At 39.1% G+C, this 15,438-nt stretch overlaps 1 protein-coding gene across 3 annotated transcripts in view; it reads left to right on the top strand.

The window, feature by feature from the left end:
* Positions 1-4,160: 4,160 nt before the first annotated feature.
* The window catches only part of COL15A1 (collagen type XV alpha 1 chain), a 115,303-nt gene continuing 104,025 nt past the window's right edge, over positions 4,161-15,438 (top strand). For all 3 annotated transcript variants that reach the window (XM_005525231.3, XM_014254534.2, XM_014254533.2), the window contains exons 1-2: positions 4,161-4,418; positions 4,542-4,624. In XM_005525231.3, coding sequence (XP_005525288.3) covers positions 4,408-4,418; positions 4,542-4,624 — 94 coding nt within the window. In that variant the 5' untranslated portion in view covers positions 4,161-4,407. The remainder of the gene's footprint in view (positions 4,419-4,541; positions 4,625-15,438) is intronic.

The following is a 15,438-nucleotide window of genomic DNA, read 5'->3' as shown; positions in this document are numbered from 1 at the left end:
AAATGGAGAAAAACAGATACTGAGTCATCTGTTATGCTTCTGAAAGTGTATTACCAAACCACTGTGAAAGTATGCATTTAGCAGCTGATCATATTCAAAGCCAAAATGTCATTCAGAGTTTCTGGGTAAATTTATAGACCCTGCTGTAATCCATCACCTAAATGGATTAGGTGAAGTCCTCAGAAGGACTGGCTTTTCAGGAAGGCAAGGCACAAGAAATGAGTCTGTGAGTGAACTGGTTAAAAGAGAGGACAAAATGTCAGGAATATACAGGTAGCCCTTGTGGTAGAGATTTGTCATCACTGAAATTCTACAGATATTGTACTGCCTGGCTTATCATAGAATCACAGAGTGGTTTGGGTTGGAAAGGACCTTAAAGACCATCTCATTCCACCCCCCTGCCATGGGCAGGGACAACTCTTAGAGCTTCATCCAGCCTGGCCTCAAACACTTCCAGGGATGGGGCATCCACAGCTTCTCTGGCTAACTGTTCCAGTGCCTCACCACCCTCACAGTAAAGAATTTATAATATCTAAATGTACTCTCTGTCGGTGTGGAGCCATTTCTCCTTGCTCTATCATTGAATGCACTTGTAGCATTCTCTCCATCTTTCTTGTGGGATTAAGTGAGGGCAGCCAGTTACATGAGAGCTGTGCAGGGAACTTTGCTGATGAGGGTTTTTTTAAGAAGGATGGGACTGACTGCAAAGAATCTTCTGAGAGGGAATAACCGGGGAATTAAATGGTAGATTACATTAATTTCTACCATTTGTTATCAATTTATTCAGAGGGAAGAGAAATCCTAATTGCACATAAAAATACCTCTTAGGCGTGAATTATTGAGCTTACGAGAGTTCCACAAAGATGTCATCTTGGCTGCAGTCAAGAAAGCACATCAGTTTTCTTCCTCACCAGAAAGAGGACAGAGCACACTTGAGAAAGCTTGTGATTACCTGCATCCTGTGCAGTTATGATCCTCCTGGCTCCACCAGAGACCAAAAATTATGTCCTAGAACACAGAAACTGTGAGAAAGACTAAAAAGATAACTAGAGGTGTGGAATGCAGTACAAGAAACATCCAAGTTGACACTTAGTACAGAAAGAAGATAAGTGGAAAGAATATATAAAAGTGTCTTCCTAAGTCACAAAGGGCATGGAGAAAAAAGAGTGAGCACTGATTTGGTGAACCCTATTCAGTGCAAGAACTCAGAGACATCAAAGAACATCAGCAGGGCCTAATTTGAAAGCAAAGAAGTAGAGACTTCTTTGTGAAATGCATACCTGAGCTGTGGACCTCCTTGCCAGACAATACACTAAATGCCAGCTATTAGTACATGCTCAGGAGAAGTCTAAGCAAAAGATAAATCTTTTGTTCTTTTCTAGTGCAGTTCTTAACTCACTCAGGCCTTGGTCCAGCCTGCTTCTCTAACACTAACTTTGCACAAGAATATTCCTATGAGTCTTACATCCTGCAGTTCTAGAGGATAGAAATGTGCAGCTAAGAAATTGGTGTTGCAGTCAGCAGGAAAGAAAAAAATCCCCTCTGATGAGAAATATAACAGCCAGCCAGACTAACTCAGTGAATGGACAAAAACTGCAACAGCAGAATTGTGGCCTGCCATTTGGAGTCTTAAGGAGTGTAATCAGTTGACAGAACTAGGGGAAGTAAGCAAAACTTCTGCCTGGAAAATGGAGATTTTTAACAAGAAGGGAAACTCTTGTTTAGTTGAAGACAACTGGACACAGCACTGAAGGAAAGCACAGATGTCCTAATTCAAAGGAGTCCTGCTGTGTTTGAAAAAGATGAGACAAACAACAAGGTTAAAATTGAGTGGATGTGTACAAATGTCACTGCCCTTGTGGGGAGCAAGACATGCATGGATAGATGAATATAGCAGACATAGAGAGCCTGCACTTCAGTAATTCTTGGGCCTACAAATGAGCACTAGAAACTCAATAAATCCCAATGACCTACAGGAGTGAGGGTAATAAACTGTTTGTTTTTAGGGATTCCTCCACAATTCCATTCAAAATTTAAGGACTGCAGAGGTCAAGAACATGCTCTGTCTTGTTTTCCTTTATCCAGTATTGGATAAAAATGTTGAGCATTGGCCAGATATCCATGTTAAAATGTCCAGCAGAAGTTAAAGGCACTCTCAGCAGCATTTCATGTAGATCATCTGTATGAATAGTGCATTACTTCCTTCATTCCCATGGGTTTTCTAAACTCAGAGGTGAAATCCATCCAATAATAAAGTCTCTGCTGTGTATTCTGTAAAAATTTGTTACAAGTTTTATAAATCTGGAGGCTGCTTCTATATTTGTCTCTTAAAGATGTTAGTCTACTGTAAGATACGAAAGCACACACATGTTTTGGTCATATATAATGGATGAAAACTCTATTGCAACAGGAAGGATTATACAGATAAGCCGCTGAGATTTTGTGGATAATGAGACAGAAAATTCCTCTTTTCCTATCAAAGGAAGGAACTCAGTTAAAAAATAGTTTAATAGGACTAATAATAGCTCTTGGTAGTCATTGCTAAATATTAATCCTGAAAAAAAAAAATGGAAAAGTGAGCCAGGTTGTATATAAATACGTTTTCCATGAATGCTTAAAAACTCAGTATTTTCTCTTAGGATAATATATATATAGTGTGCAAGATAAAGGCATAAAATATGATAACCAAGTGTTACAAACACTGTTCCTGTAAGCAGTGCAGTTGCTGGTAGCAATTGAGAAATTTCATGGAGAGAGAAAGCAAAGAGATGACAGCCTCAAGTAGAAAAGGTGAAGGATGGGACTTTTTTTCAGCCCTAATATAGTACTATAGAACTGGAAAAAAGGGGTTCTTGGTTCTCTGAAGAAGATAAAACTCTGTGTGTTTATAAAGACACTTGATTAAAAGGAAATTTGATCTCTTTGTTCCTTGTCATTATGGAGAAGGTGGATAGCAAATAATACTTGGTCTGTGGCTGAGTTAAAATATCCCTGGAGAGACCTGACCTGTTGTGGTTTCTAACCAAAAAAGCAGAGTCTGGAGTAGAACCAAGATTCTAGATTTTAAAGCCCTAATCTCTGTATTTCCAAATGTAATAAAATGAAAATAAATAAACCAGCAATCAAAAAACCCAAGAACAGCAACAACAAAAAGCCACTAAAATAACCCAGTAACAAACCTCCCCCAAAACAGCTAACTAAACACCACTACTACCCCCAAACCCAAGCATTTTATTCAGAGTAAAATAATTTTTTTCCTTATTTTGTTTATTGGTTGGGATTGTTCTTTCATTACTGCAAAAAAACTACTCCTGTCTGTCTTCCACTTTCCATCCTAGGTAAATTCATTTTTAGTTTTGACTCTCCTAAGGTGATCTTCAGCGCTTTTCAGCCTAGATCTACCAAAAGCCCACTGGTCTCTTTCCATATGCAGCACTTTCCAAGCTCTCTGCTGCCCCAGTGAAAAAGTAACAATTGCAGCCTTTGTTAAACATCTCACGACTTGAAAATTGTCTCATTACTTTCAAGCATATCCTTGCAGAATTTCTTCCTTGGGCAAGTAATAGCTTTGAAGAGCAACAAGTGGAAAAAAATGCTTTTCATTGAGTTAGGAGGGAAGGGTGAATTAACACTTTTAGTGGAAACTATTAGAAATGCTACAGGATCTCTATAGCAGACACATATATGTACAGCTGCTGAGGTAGAGACACACTCTCAAACTACATGCAGGGTGTAAATCTCTGTAAATATGAGTATTAAACTTGGCTTGTCACAGAGATGGGTGTTATCTCAAAATGTCTCTCTAGCTGACAGAAAATCTGTAAGAGAATGCAGGTGTGAATCCCAGGCATTTGTTGCCATTTAACTGCTCCTCTGTCCTGCTCATATCTTCAAACTTGCTTCTGAAAGAGTTTGGCTAAAATGGCAGGGGAAATGTCCATTCCATCTAAGAATGTGTACCACTGCCTGTGTAACGCTGGATGGAAGGATGTTGGAGGTCACATTTTATTGGATGAGTGGAGGTTGTGAGCAGGAGGGAGAGGCAGGAGGGGAAGCTGGAGAAGCTGTGCTGCCTGTCAGGGTACAGAGCAGTTGAAGACAGGGCTGGATAATGACAGAGCTGGGACGGTGTACAGCAGTCAGGGGTGTCCATCCATAAATACAGTGGGAAGTTTTCGGCAGTGGTCTGACAGGAAAGTCTACACGGAGTCAGATTTCAGAGCTGGAGCAGTGAATTGCAGTGAGTCACACAGAGAGACTGAGTGCTGCCTTTGTTCCACTTGTGTCTGAACGTTGGAGGAGAAAGAGCAGGCTCCAGTTTTTATTAACTTCTTATTTTCATAAGCACAAAACTCATGTGCACTGCACCTTTTCCTCACTTAAGTTCTTTCAACTGACTTTCAGAAAATGCTCTCATGGTAAGAACTCTTGCTTCTAAATTTTACTTTTCTTTTTTTTCCCCGTGTGTTTCTGTTTTACACTCTTTGGTCTCATTCTTCCCCCACCCCCATCCCCTTTTTTTTTTGGCACACCTGCTCCAGGCATGCCTGGTGGACCTGGGAGTTGTTGCTACTGCTCTTTGGCTTGTCAATCCATGCTGGTGCAGCAGCTCAGATCATAGAAGGTAAGGCTTCTCCAAATCATGTTTATAAATTGAGAGTAAGTGTGAATTTTAAGATTTGCTTTCCTAATATGGAAAGAGACTCTACCATTTCAGATCTTCATTTCTCTGCTGCTACTGTTCATCATTTCATATGGGAAAGCTGCTGTGAGTTAGGAGTTTAAATTCCCATTCATTCTGGGTGAGGGTAAATAAATACTGCATTGGTTCTCCAGCTCTAAGGCAGCCTATCATAACTGCTTTCTCAATATATCTTCAGAATGTAATAGTTAACAGAAAGTACTTTAAATAAATTCAGAATATGGAATGTTTTAACAATTAGGATAGATATGTGCGTCACTGTGGGCATGGCAGGAATGTGCCAGGCATGGTGTGAGTGCAAAGACAGATGTGATGCTTGTTCCAGTGCATAGAGATTTCTCCTGGTAAGAGTCTGAACAAACTGAGATTTTCTAATCTCTTGAGTTAAATGTTTAGTTTTACAGTCCAGTCTTCGTGGACATTCAGTGAAAAGTCTTTTTGTAATTTCAGATCATACGTTCTTGTAACAGAGCCAAATTCCTCAGCATCTCTGGAAGGCATAGCCTCACATTTAACTAGTGAGAGAGAACACTGACTTGAAAGTTTACATGTCATTTTAAGAAAAGTGAAAAAGCTTCACATATTACTTTGCTGTTAGAAACAATGACATTTACACCAAAAAACTTTTTTAACTCTCTTATTACAGAGTTAGAATTTGTTATGTAAATGACCTCTAGATAACTGTGTGATAGGAGCATTGGAAAGCATTGATGGGAAGTAGATACCACACATGAAGACTTTCATGTTATTCTGATTGGTTTTTGCCTTTTTAATGGACACTGTCGTAGATCACTGACACTTTGGCATCCAAAAGCCAAAGCCCCAGGCAGTTATTTCAGTAGGAGAAAAAGGCACAGATTAGTTATCACTAAAAAATGCTATAGGTACAGATGAGAAATATGTAATGCTGTATATTACATGTAATTAATTAAGGAAACAAACTGAAACCAGCTCTTAGAATTAAGAAATGTATATCTGAATGGTGACTGATGTATAACATATTATCTACCGATTGGAGGCAGATCTATTGCATCAGGTGAAAATGTTTGTCTTGAGCTGATGAATGACAGTGCATGAGAGAGGTCTGGACAGGAGAGAGACAAATTTTGGGACACACAAGTTAATAAGCAGAAAATCATTAGAACTGCAAGTAAAATGACAAAAGCTGCAAATATTTATTTGACACACAACTTCTTTTTTGGATGTTTTTGGCTTGTTTCTATTACCTGACCACCTGGTTTTTTTTAAATATCCTACCTGTGAAAGTCAGATCAGATGTCAGAAGAAGGAAAGATGATCCCTATTGTTTCTGACAGTTTCTTCCAGCGCAGAATTTTACTGTTGCTGGAAGAGGTCCTAACCTTACCATGAATGAAGATCAAGTGGAGTTAGGGAAGTGTCCTAAAATCACTGGAGACTTGGAGGCTGCGCTGGGAATATGTTCCTTCATGATTGTCTTGGCCTAATATTCCCTACTCATCTGTCTGTTCCCAAATGTTTACTAAATTTTTTCACATCTGATTTTTAAGTGCTTGACATAATGGGGGGGTCTCGTGCTTTGCTTTCCATTACAAAACATATTTTCCTGATGCTTGGTTTAAATTATTTCATCTTCTGAAATCAGGTGTTGAGTGCCAGAGACAGAAATAATATTCCTTTCCTTCTGGTGCTGCAAACACCTGACTAATATAAATTCTACCTGTAACTGGAGAGTAGAGTCTCATACTTTAAATCTTTCAGTCTAACTGTTGGAGAAATAACCTAATTTTCCTTTCTCACAGTTCCTTTTTAGCAGTAGAGTGCACAGAAATAAACTGTGTATTTAAGATGAAAATGTTTGGAGACACAGAGTGATGAATTGGCTCTCTTGCATTCAGGCCTTTTGCTGCTAAACGTATACTACATCCAGTGTCCTTTTTGTCACTGTCTCCTTCTAGGTTACTGCTTTCCAGGATTCTCCTGCCCTGTGAATAGTGCTGAACTGCTTTTCTGAGCCTAGCTCTACTCTATCTACCCATAGCACAGATTTGTATCTCTAAATTCCTTTAAATGAAAGAGAAATTGTGAATGAGTGAATGTGGTTTTGGAGGAACAGCGCAGGTGCCTTCTGCTGAACCATTGTACTGGCCACATGCAAAAGGGAAAAAATACCTTGAGATGTTCTTGAGTTGGTTAAATAATGGCAGGAAAATTGTTCAGGGATTGAACTATTCACTGAGGGATGGGGAAGGTGTAACTTATTTTTTACAAACCTGAAAACAAAGCAGTGACCCTCAGAGTCTAGAAAAATTTGCCATCTTTGCCTTCACCATCTTTGTTTTCTTGTTTTCCCCAGGGAGCATTGAATTGCAGAGCAGGGTTGAGAGTGCTGAATAAAAGAAAAATCTCAGCAGACATCCAGCAGAGGTCTTGATCTCTTCCATGACTTTATGAGAGATACTAGAAGGACAAGTTAGAATATTTTAATCTGTTTCCTATCAGGAACAACGTTTTGAATAAGTCTTGTTTCTCTTGAGGAAATTATCTAGTTATGATTATTTCCTACACAGAAATAGAGGGGGAAAGAAAGAAAGAATGATGGAATGTTGCAGGGGAAAATTCAGATGACAGTCTTTGAAATTGTTTGAGAACTTCTGTGCCCTAGTTTAACTTTTTAGTAAACTTATGAGATGTTGGGTCTTTTATTTTAGTACAAGTGTTGCTTTCATTTCCAAGTCCTAGAATGTCTGGCTACTGCTCTTGTGGTAAAATAAAACAGAAAATTTAAAAAAAGGAAGTACATAAAAAGTTATATTTAAAATCATGAACTACCCATTTTAAAACAAATATTTAAGATTTTGAAATATTTAGTTCAGAACTTTAAAATTCAGTTCCATGGTCTGCAAATTGATGGGATTTGGCCATTATTTCAACAAAACTTTTAAGAAATAATGTGATCTTGCTTCAGAGTGAAACTCAACAGGAGTTCTGAAATCTCAGCAGTTTCTGTGAAGTTAGAATGATGAATTTTCCTATGTCTGTTGAAAAGTTTTAGTCCAGTTCACTGCAGGTAGCATTGCAAATGTGCAAATAGGTAAGGAATAAAATACTTTCCTCCTCTTCACCTAAATGTAGTGTCATTTGAACCATGGACAGCTTTTGCGGTTTTTCTCTTATGTTCACAAAAATTATGCAAATACAGTACCCTACTCTGTTGGGTTTGTGCTGGAGGACTGAAGACATGTTGGTGTCTTAATGAATCACTTCATCACTTCTCTTTTCTTCACTTGACAATTAAGCATGCATCTATCTGTTCATAAAAGCATGCTTTGTCTTATCTGGCACTGCCTTTCAATGCATGTACTCGGCCCTAAATTATGCCTTAAAATGTATCTCAGCTTACACTGATTACCCTGGCTGATTTTAACATGTTTTGCTTCTTCAACAACAAATTAAGTTAGTGAATAGAAGGTGCTCAGAGCACAGCCCTGAACATGCTGGCTCCCAAACTGTGAACAGACCTAAAGTTAGAAAGTCTCAATGCCAACCCTGCTGAGGTTTGAGTGACAGACCCCTCCAAATCACTTGCTCCAGCTTCTTGCAGAAGTGACATTTATTCTTCTAGGCTATTTAGGCAGTTATCGGTGTTTCTCAGTTCATTACAGTCAAATCAGTGCCTGCATTTAAAAAAAATATAGAAAAAAATATTTAAATGTGTGTGGTTCTGCAAGTTTATGTTATGTTTATGACCGCTAAAAGAAGCTTTACAAATTTCTCATTGACATCTGGGTTTTATTATTAGCCAAGCTGAACAGCTCTTTCTTGGCCTAAGTAACATGCTTAGCAGTAGTTTACATAAAGTAAATATTTGTCTCTTTCATTGGCCCTCTGTACACAGAAAGGCTGTCATTAGGCTGTTGACATAAACTTTGCACTCCTGACCTGCTGAATTTAATGGAGGAATCCTGAATTATTGACTTTCATTGGCTGATGATCAACTGGTGTGATTCTTAGAAGCAGCGATCCGGAACTTCTCTTCACAGCGAACTGACATAGCGAGTGTAAACAAACTTGTCTATACATCTAAAATCTTGTTTCCACCAAGTAATTACGGTACATGCTCTAAGTGTCAGATGTGTGCAATCACACGTGCCATGGGGATGGCTCAGCCTGTTCTTTCCAAAGACAGGACACAATTACAGTGATAATAAAGCACAGTCCTCCTTAAAGAGAACTCAGATGGCATTGCAATTCTCTTGTACCAGACTGAGCATTTGGACATCATCAAACTGCAATTGAGTCTAAATTGAATGAGCCCCTGTGATCCTTCAGGCACGTCTTCAAGCTGTTACCAGCTGTTGAGCATGTTTTTAATGTGGAGCCGTGCCTGATTTCATAGTTGATAAAAGGCCTTTCCATGCAAAACATAGTAATTTACAATAGAAAATCAGTTGGTTTCAGATGGGGTCATCTCTTTCAGTAGCTGAAGAGATGGATAACACCAGTAGAACAAACCTGACTTAGAAAATTTGTTCCATTTTGTCACTTTTCTAAATGAATTCTTTTTCTCTGTAACACTCTCTGCATGTTAATTCTCTAGGACAATAAACTACATGCTCTCTAAGCAGCTTCACCAGGCAACAGAAGACGTTTCTTAGCTTTTTTTTTTTTGAGGCTTCAGAAGAGGAAACCAGCTGGGGTGGATATAGTGTTATAATAACTGTCTTCATTTCCTCTCTGGAGGCGTCCTTGGGCACACTGGAAGTCTGGAGTAAGCAGTTGTTTCCATGATCTTGAATAGAACTCAAAATCACATTTGTGCTTGCATTTGCCACTTGCATTTAGAGTTGAAGGATCATTTCAGTAAAGGAGCATCAGGAGGAAAGATTTGACTGCATTACTTATGTTTGGTGTATTCAAAGGGTTCCAAAGAACATATTTCTTCTTCTAACATGTTAATTATGAGATCAAATGCTTGTTTTGGAGGCTGCCTGTCACTTTGGCTGTGATTTCTTCCTCTTTCCTTTGCTGTGTTAGCCATGGATCAGTTTGGTTTTTCTTGTAGTGGTAACTCACATTTGATCAAATTTATGCAGTAGCTTTGCCAATTTATGCAAGTGTGCCTTGGCAAGAAAGACAGTAAATTTTACAGTTTAGTGAAATCTGATTGCTTCATTTTGGCTGTCATTAATAGTAACTATTTAAGAGAATATGTCTTAAATACAGAGAGAGAGAGAGATCTATTTATCATCATTAATTTTAAATCCTCAAACAATCTTTTCCCATTTGGCCAACCCACACAATTACAGCAGGTTCACAAAACAACAAAATCAACCAGCAATTTAGACAGGGGTTGATTCTCTTCATGAATCCTTCCCATCTCTAGCAGCTCCTGCTCCCAAATCTAATAATTCACAGATGTTGCAGAGAGTCAAATGCAGGTAGAATTCTCCCAAAGAATGAGTAAAATGAGAAAACCTCAGTTTTAATGTATTTGCATATGAGCAGCATGAAATGACAGATGTGTAATTCAGGATACTTTCTGGTCAGAAAGCCTTGGAAAAAGCAACTGTCAGAATATGAATACGTCCTGAAAAAGAATTGCAGTATTTTAAATCATTTGTGGCTGACTTGCAGCCCAGACTGAGAAGAACTCAGGTCTGTACCAAGTTTTCCCAAAGGGTTCTGAGAAGAACCAGGGTTTTCTGGAGGCACTCAAATGTGTTTTGTTCCAAACATTCAATTGCCAGAAGCCTAAATCTGATATCAGTGATTCAGCAATGAAATTTGAATATGAACTGTCGCATCTCATGGGTCTTTTGCTTCATCTTTAGTACAGAAGAAAAAATATTAACAAGTAAGGACTTCAGCCAGTTCATTCTATACTTGGGAACCTCTTGGGTCTTATGACTTTGGGTCTACCTCCTCTGCTGCCACTGAATCCACTTGTTGCTGTGAAAAGTTACTGCAATATTTTATAACTGCTTAGGTAGGATTAACTTCCAGCCCTATTTGTGACATGTGTTCCTCTGAACTGTGAAATCAGAGTTCCATACATAGTCATGCTGTCTGGCCCTGATTCTTTGGAAAGCTGAATATAGCTTTTGATTTTCTCTGTATTTTTTTTTGGTGGTTGGTGACTAAGAGGGCATGATAGCATCTGTCATTACTCACTGCGTTTTATAACCACTGCCCTTCTTACAAGTGATGCACATAACCTAACTCAAGGAGAACAGAACCCACCTAGAAATAATTTTAATTTTGTGCTGTCTGCTAAAGAATAAGTTGATGACTCTTGAGAGAAAAGAATAGTGCTCCAAGACATGCTTCAAAATTTCCTATAAGCTGTGGATATTTTGAATAGCCTTTAACTGGGGTTTGCTGAAAAACAGTTTCAGAACATAAACCTGTGTGACATCCAAGCTCTAGTTCATCTCTGGTGATATTTCATATAAGTAAATTCAAACAGTAAAATGAAACATAAGAGAGTTGGAAACAGGGTCAGGTAGCATAGCAAAAATATAGACACTCTGCCTGAGAGTATGGGGATGAGCTCAGGAAAGTCAAAACCCATTTGGAATTAAATTTATCAAGGGAAGAGAAGAGCAACAAGAAAGCCTTTTACAGGTATACCAGCAGCAAAAAGAAGATTAGAGAAAATGTGGATCTGCTGCAAAATGAAATGGGTCAACAAATCTGGTGATGGAGCATGGAAACAGCCCAGGTACTCAATGCCTTCTTTGCCTCACTTTTTACTGGTAAGATTTCCCTCCAGGAAAGTGGAGCCCCTGAGCCCACTGGGAAAGTCTGAAAGCGTGAATAGTCTTGAGGCAGACTGAGGGAAGGGATATTGAAATCAGTTGGATATTTGCAAGTTCACAGGACCTCATGAGACACATCCATGAGGGCTCATCAAACTGGATGATATCATTGAGACAGAACTTTGGAAAACAATCTTTGAAAGATTGTGGTGATCAGAATATGATCCTATGGGTGGGAAGAAATCCAGCATCACTCCTATTTTCAAGAAGAGCAAGGAGCAGGACCTGGGGATCTGCAGGCTGAGCAGCTGACCTCAGCTCCTGGGAAGGTGTGGGAGCACACAGTTGTGGAAGCCATTCTAGTCAGAACGAAGCAATCAGGAGAAGTGAGCACATAATTGGGAAGGGGAAAGTCTTGCCCTAGGAGTCTCATAGCCTTCAGCAATGACATAACCAGCTCAGTGTGTGAGAAAAGGGCTGATATTGGTGGTCTTGTGCAAGACTTTCAGCACTGTCTCCTGTAACATCCACACAGATAAACTCTTGAAGTAAGGCCGAGATGAGTGGGCAGTGATGTGCATTGGCAGCAGCCTGACCTACACGTGCTTGAAGGGGTGCAATCAGTGGTGTGGAGTGCAGATACTGGGGTAATACACTCCATTAGTGTGCTACCCTGTGGTGCATGCTGACACCAACACTCCTGAACGTCTTCATTCACAACATGGGTGATGTGATAGACTGAACCCTGAACATCTCAGGTTCCCATAATCAGGAGCAGTCCCATCAAAAATTTTACAGCTTGAGCTGTGAGCCATGCTCATAGGAAAAACAGGCAGCTAGAAAGAGCAGATCTGTTTGGGGTAGGAGAAGAAATGTGTAGCTTTTCTAAATGTATTCTCTTCTCTTCTCTGACCCTACCAAAGAACCAGGTGACAGTATGAATCAAGCACTTTCTTCCCCATCATAATGCATATACACTGTATCATAGTATGTTTGATGTCTTAATTTGATAACAGCTGTCAAGCACACACTGCAGGTACAACATTTCTTGAAATATATTAAATTAAGGGTTGTTGCTGCTTGTCCCTGTATTTCTTTCTGTCACACAAAAAAACTTGTGGCTCAGCACTGTCGTGTTGCATGAGAAGGTAAATCTTCAGGTGTAAAAGAGTTGTTTAGATAATTGAAACAAATGTGCTGGCAGCTTGAGTAATTATTAGGCATTAATGTGCACATGGTGGTCTACAAAGCAAACTGAGGGGAAAATTATGCAAAACCTAAGGCTTTTCTAGGAATCCTCTCATATTTGGAATTCCTAGCACCAAAATATCCATTGATCAGGAATCCTTCTCGGCAGTGCATTGGCTGCCTCACAGAGGGAGGTGTGAGGGAGCAGCATCTCCCCACAGTAAGGATTTTTACTTCCACCATCCCGCTTTGGTTAACTATGGACTAATTTAATACACTGCGTCACTTTAGAGAATGTGATGCTTTTTTATTCTCAGAGGGCCAAAGTCTCAGCTTTTCTTAGTCCTCAACTTTCCAAAGGCTGTTCCAGCTCCATCTGTTACAACACTCTGTGCCAAACCAGCTCAGCTCCTGACTTGGTAAGGCAGAACCACTGGTCTGTAGTGAATGCTCCTCAGTAGTGCTGCCACTTTGCGGTGCTTGTGGGTATGGGGATACATGACTCGAACCCTTTCATGCTTCTCACAGTAAAAAACAAGCAAACATTTCATCCTGTTCAGGCTAGCCATGAATGTGGTTTAACACACATGGTTTGATTTTCTTTTTTTTTTTTTTTTATTTTCTGTCTTTGGTTTCTTTCACATGCGATTACAGGAAAGGTATAAAACACATACAAGTTTTGAAAGTTTCCTCAGCTGAAAAAATATGGCTCCTGATCAAAATAGCCTGTTAGTTATTGTAGTGAAATGGTATTAATGTAAAAACACTTATCTGAAAGAGTTTTAGTTTTTAGTGTTCTATAGAGGATGTCATCTTAGTGTATAGCTCCATTTGTTTTTACGAAACAATACTTGACTGAACTCAAAGTGTAAGTAAGATGGCCTTATATTATAATTAAGGCTTTGAATCTCCATGTGTATATCTTGTTGGTTTTTTGTATGTTGGGTTTTCAGGGGAGTTTTGGGGGTGTAGGGTTTGTTTTTTTTCTGATGGATTTATAGTGAAATTTATCTCTATCATGAGATGCAAATCTGCCAAATGAGTACCACATGGCAACTTCCTGGTCCAGAGATATGATGAATGGGGGAGTGGGGGTGGTGTTCAGTGCAAGTGCAAACATTCATAAAATTTCAAGGACACTTTCTCAGTGGCAAAATAAACAAACCACTGGTGACCTGAAGTATTGTAGCTCCTTTTTTAAACTCTTATAGAATTTCAAAAGACAGAATGGAATTGTGACAACTCTGTTACTTCTTTGCCCTCATGAGCTTTGACTTGTTCAACAAAGAAGTTTTCATTAAAAATAGAAGTGGGGATAAAACTGCTTCTCCAACTAGGAGTTAATGCAGACACTCCCAAGTATTTACAGTACAAGTGTTAAATGAATACTTGTTTGTGAGCTCTCTGATACACTGGAGCTACTCATATCTTAAGTTCCTATTCCAAGACATATTGTTTCCAGACACACTGCAGAATTTCCATAAAGAGCATTCAAAAGAAGCTACTGTCTCATTTGTCTGCTATACAGTCAGCAGAACAAAACTTCATAGTAAATACATGATTTGGTACAAATGCCTGAAATAACTATGGGGAAAGCAAGACTATCTGCATGAACACCTTGTGCTGTCCTCTGTTCTGTGTGCAATTACAATACCATAGCCATACATTGAAGAATTTTGGAAATATTAACTATCCCTGTGTGATATGTTTATCTGATATGAACAAAAGGTTTTCCTGTGTCTGGAAACTTAGCTGTGTTGTGTTTTCTTCCTGGATAAATCTCTAAACTTAGATCAGTGCAACACAAACAATGCAGACTGAAACCATGAAGGAAAATTCATGTGGAACAGTCTATTAGAATTTCACCATCATCAAAGTAGTTGACAGGTAGTGTTTATTTCCTTCCTGAGGAAGCTGTGGCAACTGCACCTCCAGCTTCCTCTAGCCTTTCCATTTTTGATTCACAGTATGTAGAAGGAGCAAACTTTTCATTTTGAAACCAAAAGAGACAGTGAGATACTCTGCACTTGTCTCCACATTCTCTAGCATCTGCACAAGGATCAGAGAGGAACTTGGTCATAATGCCTGTATCTGTCCTGAAGTGCAAGTGGATCAGTTTGACAGGCTTTAGATGGTTCTCCACCTCTGTAATGGTCATGAAACAAAGAGTTCTCAGCTGCCACTTTACTTAAAATAAATCCTATATCTTGTAAGGGAAACCTAAAGATTGAGCGTCACATTCACCTATCTGGATTTCCCAAAATGTACCTGCCTTGCTGCAGTTAAAAAATTAAGGCATTCTTCATCTGAAGATGAAACTTTTGTTAAGCAGCTAGAATAGCCTGCAGTGTAAAGCACTTATTTTTGATATCCTCTCTCTCACTCTCTCGTTACTGGTATATCCACATTTTGTCAGCTGTTCCTGTACAATATTCTATTATTGTTGACTTGTAGATCCTAGGTGTCTCTCTTAACAACTTCAGCCACCCTGTACCTCAGGAAGTTTCCACTCCTGGGTAAGGTGATGATGTGGTCCTCGTCATCACTATTTGAATGGTGGTAGAGACAACAGAAGCAGACTCTTCTTGGATAATAAAACAGAGCAAAATAATAAGTCAGTCAGAATAAGTAGTCAAAAGGTGCAACAAAGAAAATTTTGATTGAACTCATGGAAAAAAAATCTTAACTATGGCAGCAGTTAAATTCTGGAAGAAGTTGGTGAGAGGGTTTGTGGAATCTCCATTCTTACAAGTATTCTAAACTTTTCTAGGTAAGGCTCTTGGCAATATTATTCCTCAGGACAGGAGC

The sequence above is a fragment of the Pseudopodoces humilis genome, chromosome 1, assembly GCF_049639895.1.
Source record: "Pseudopodoces humilis isolate 2021_Gansu_Grassland_sample_001 chromosome 1, ASM4963989v1, whole genome shotgun sequence".
NCBI lineage: Eukaryota > Metazoa > Chordata > Aves > Passeriformes > Paridae > Pseudopodoces > Pseudopodoces humilis.
Note: the sequence above shows the minus strand (reverse complement) of the source record. Positions and strands in the feature narration are given on the sequence as shown.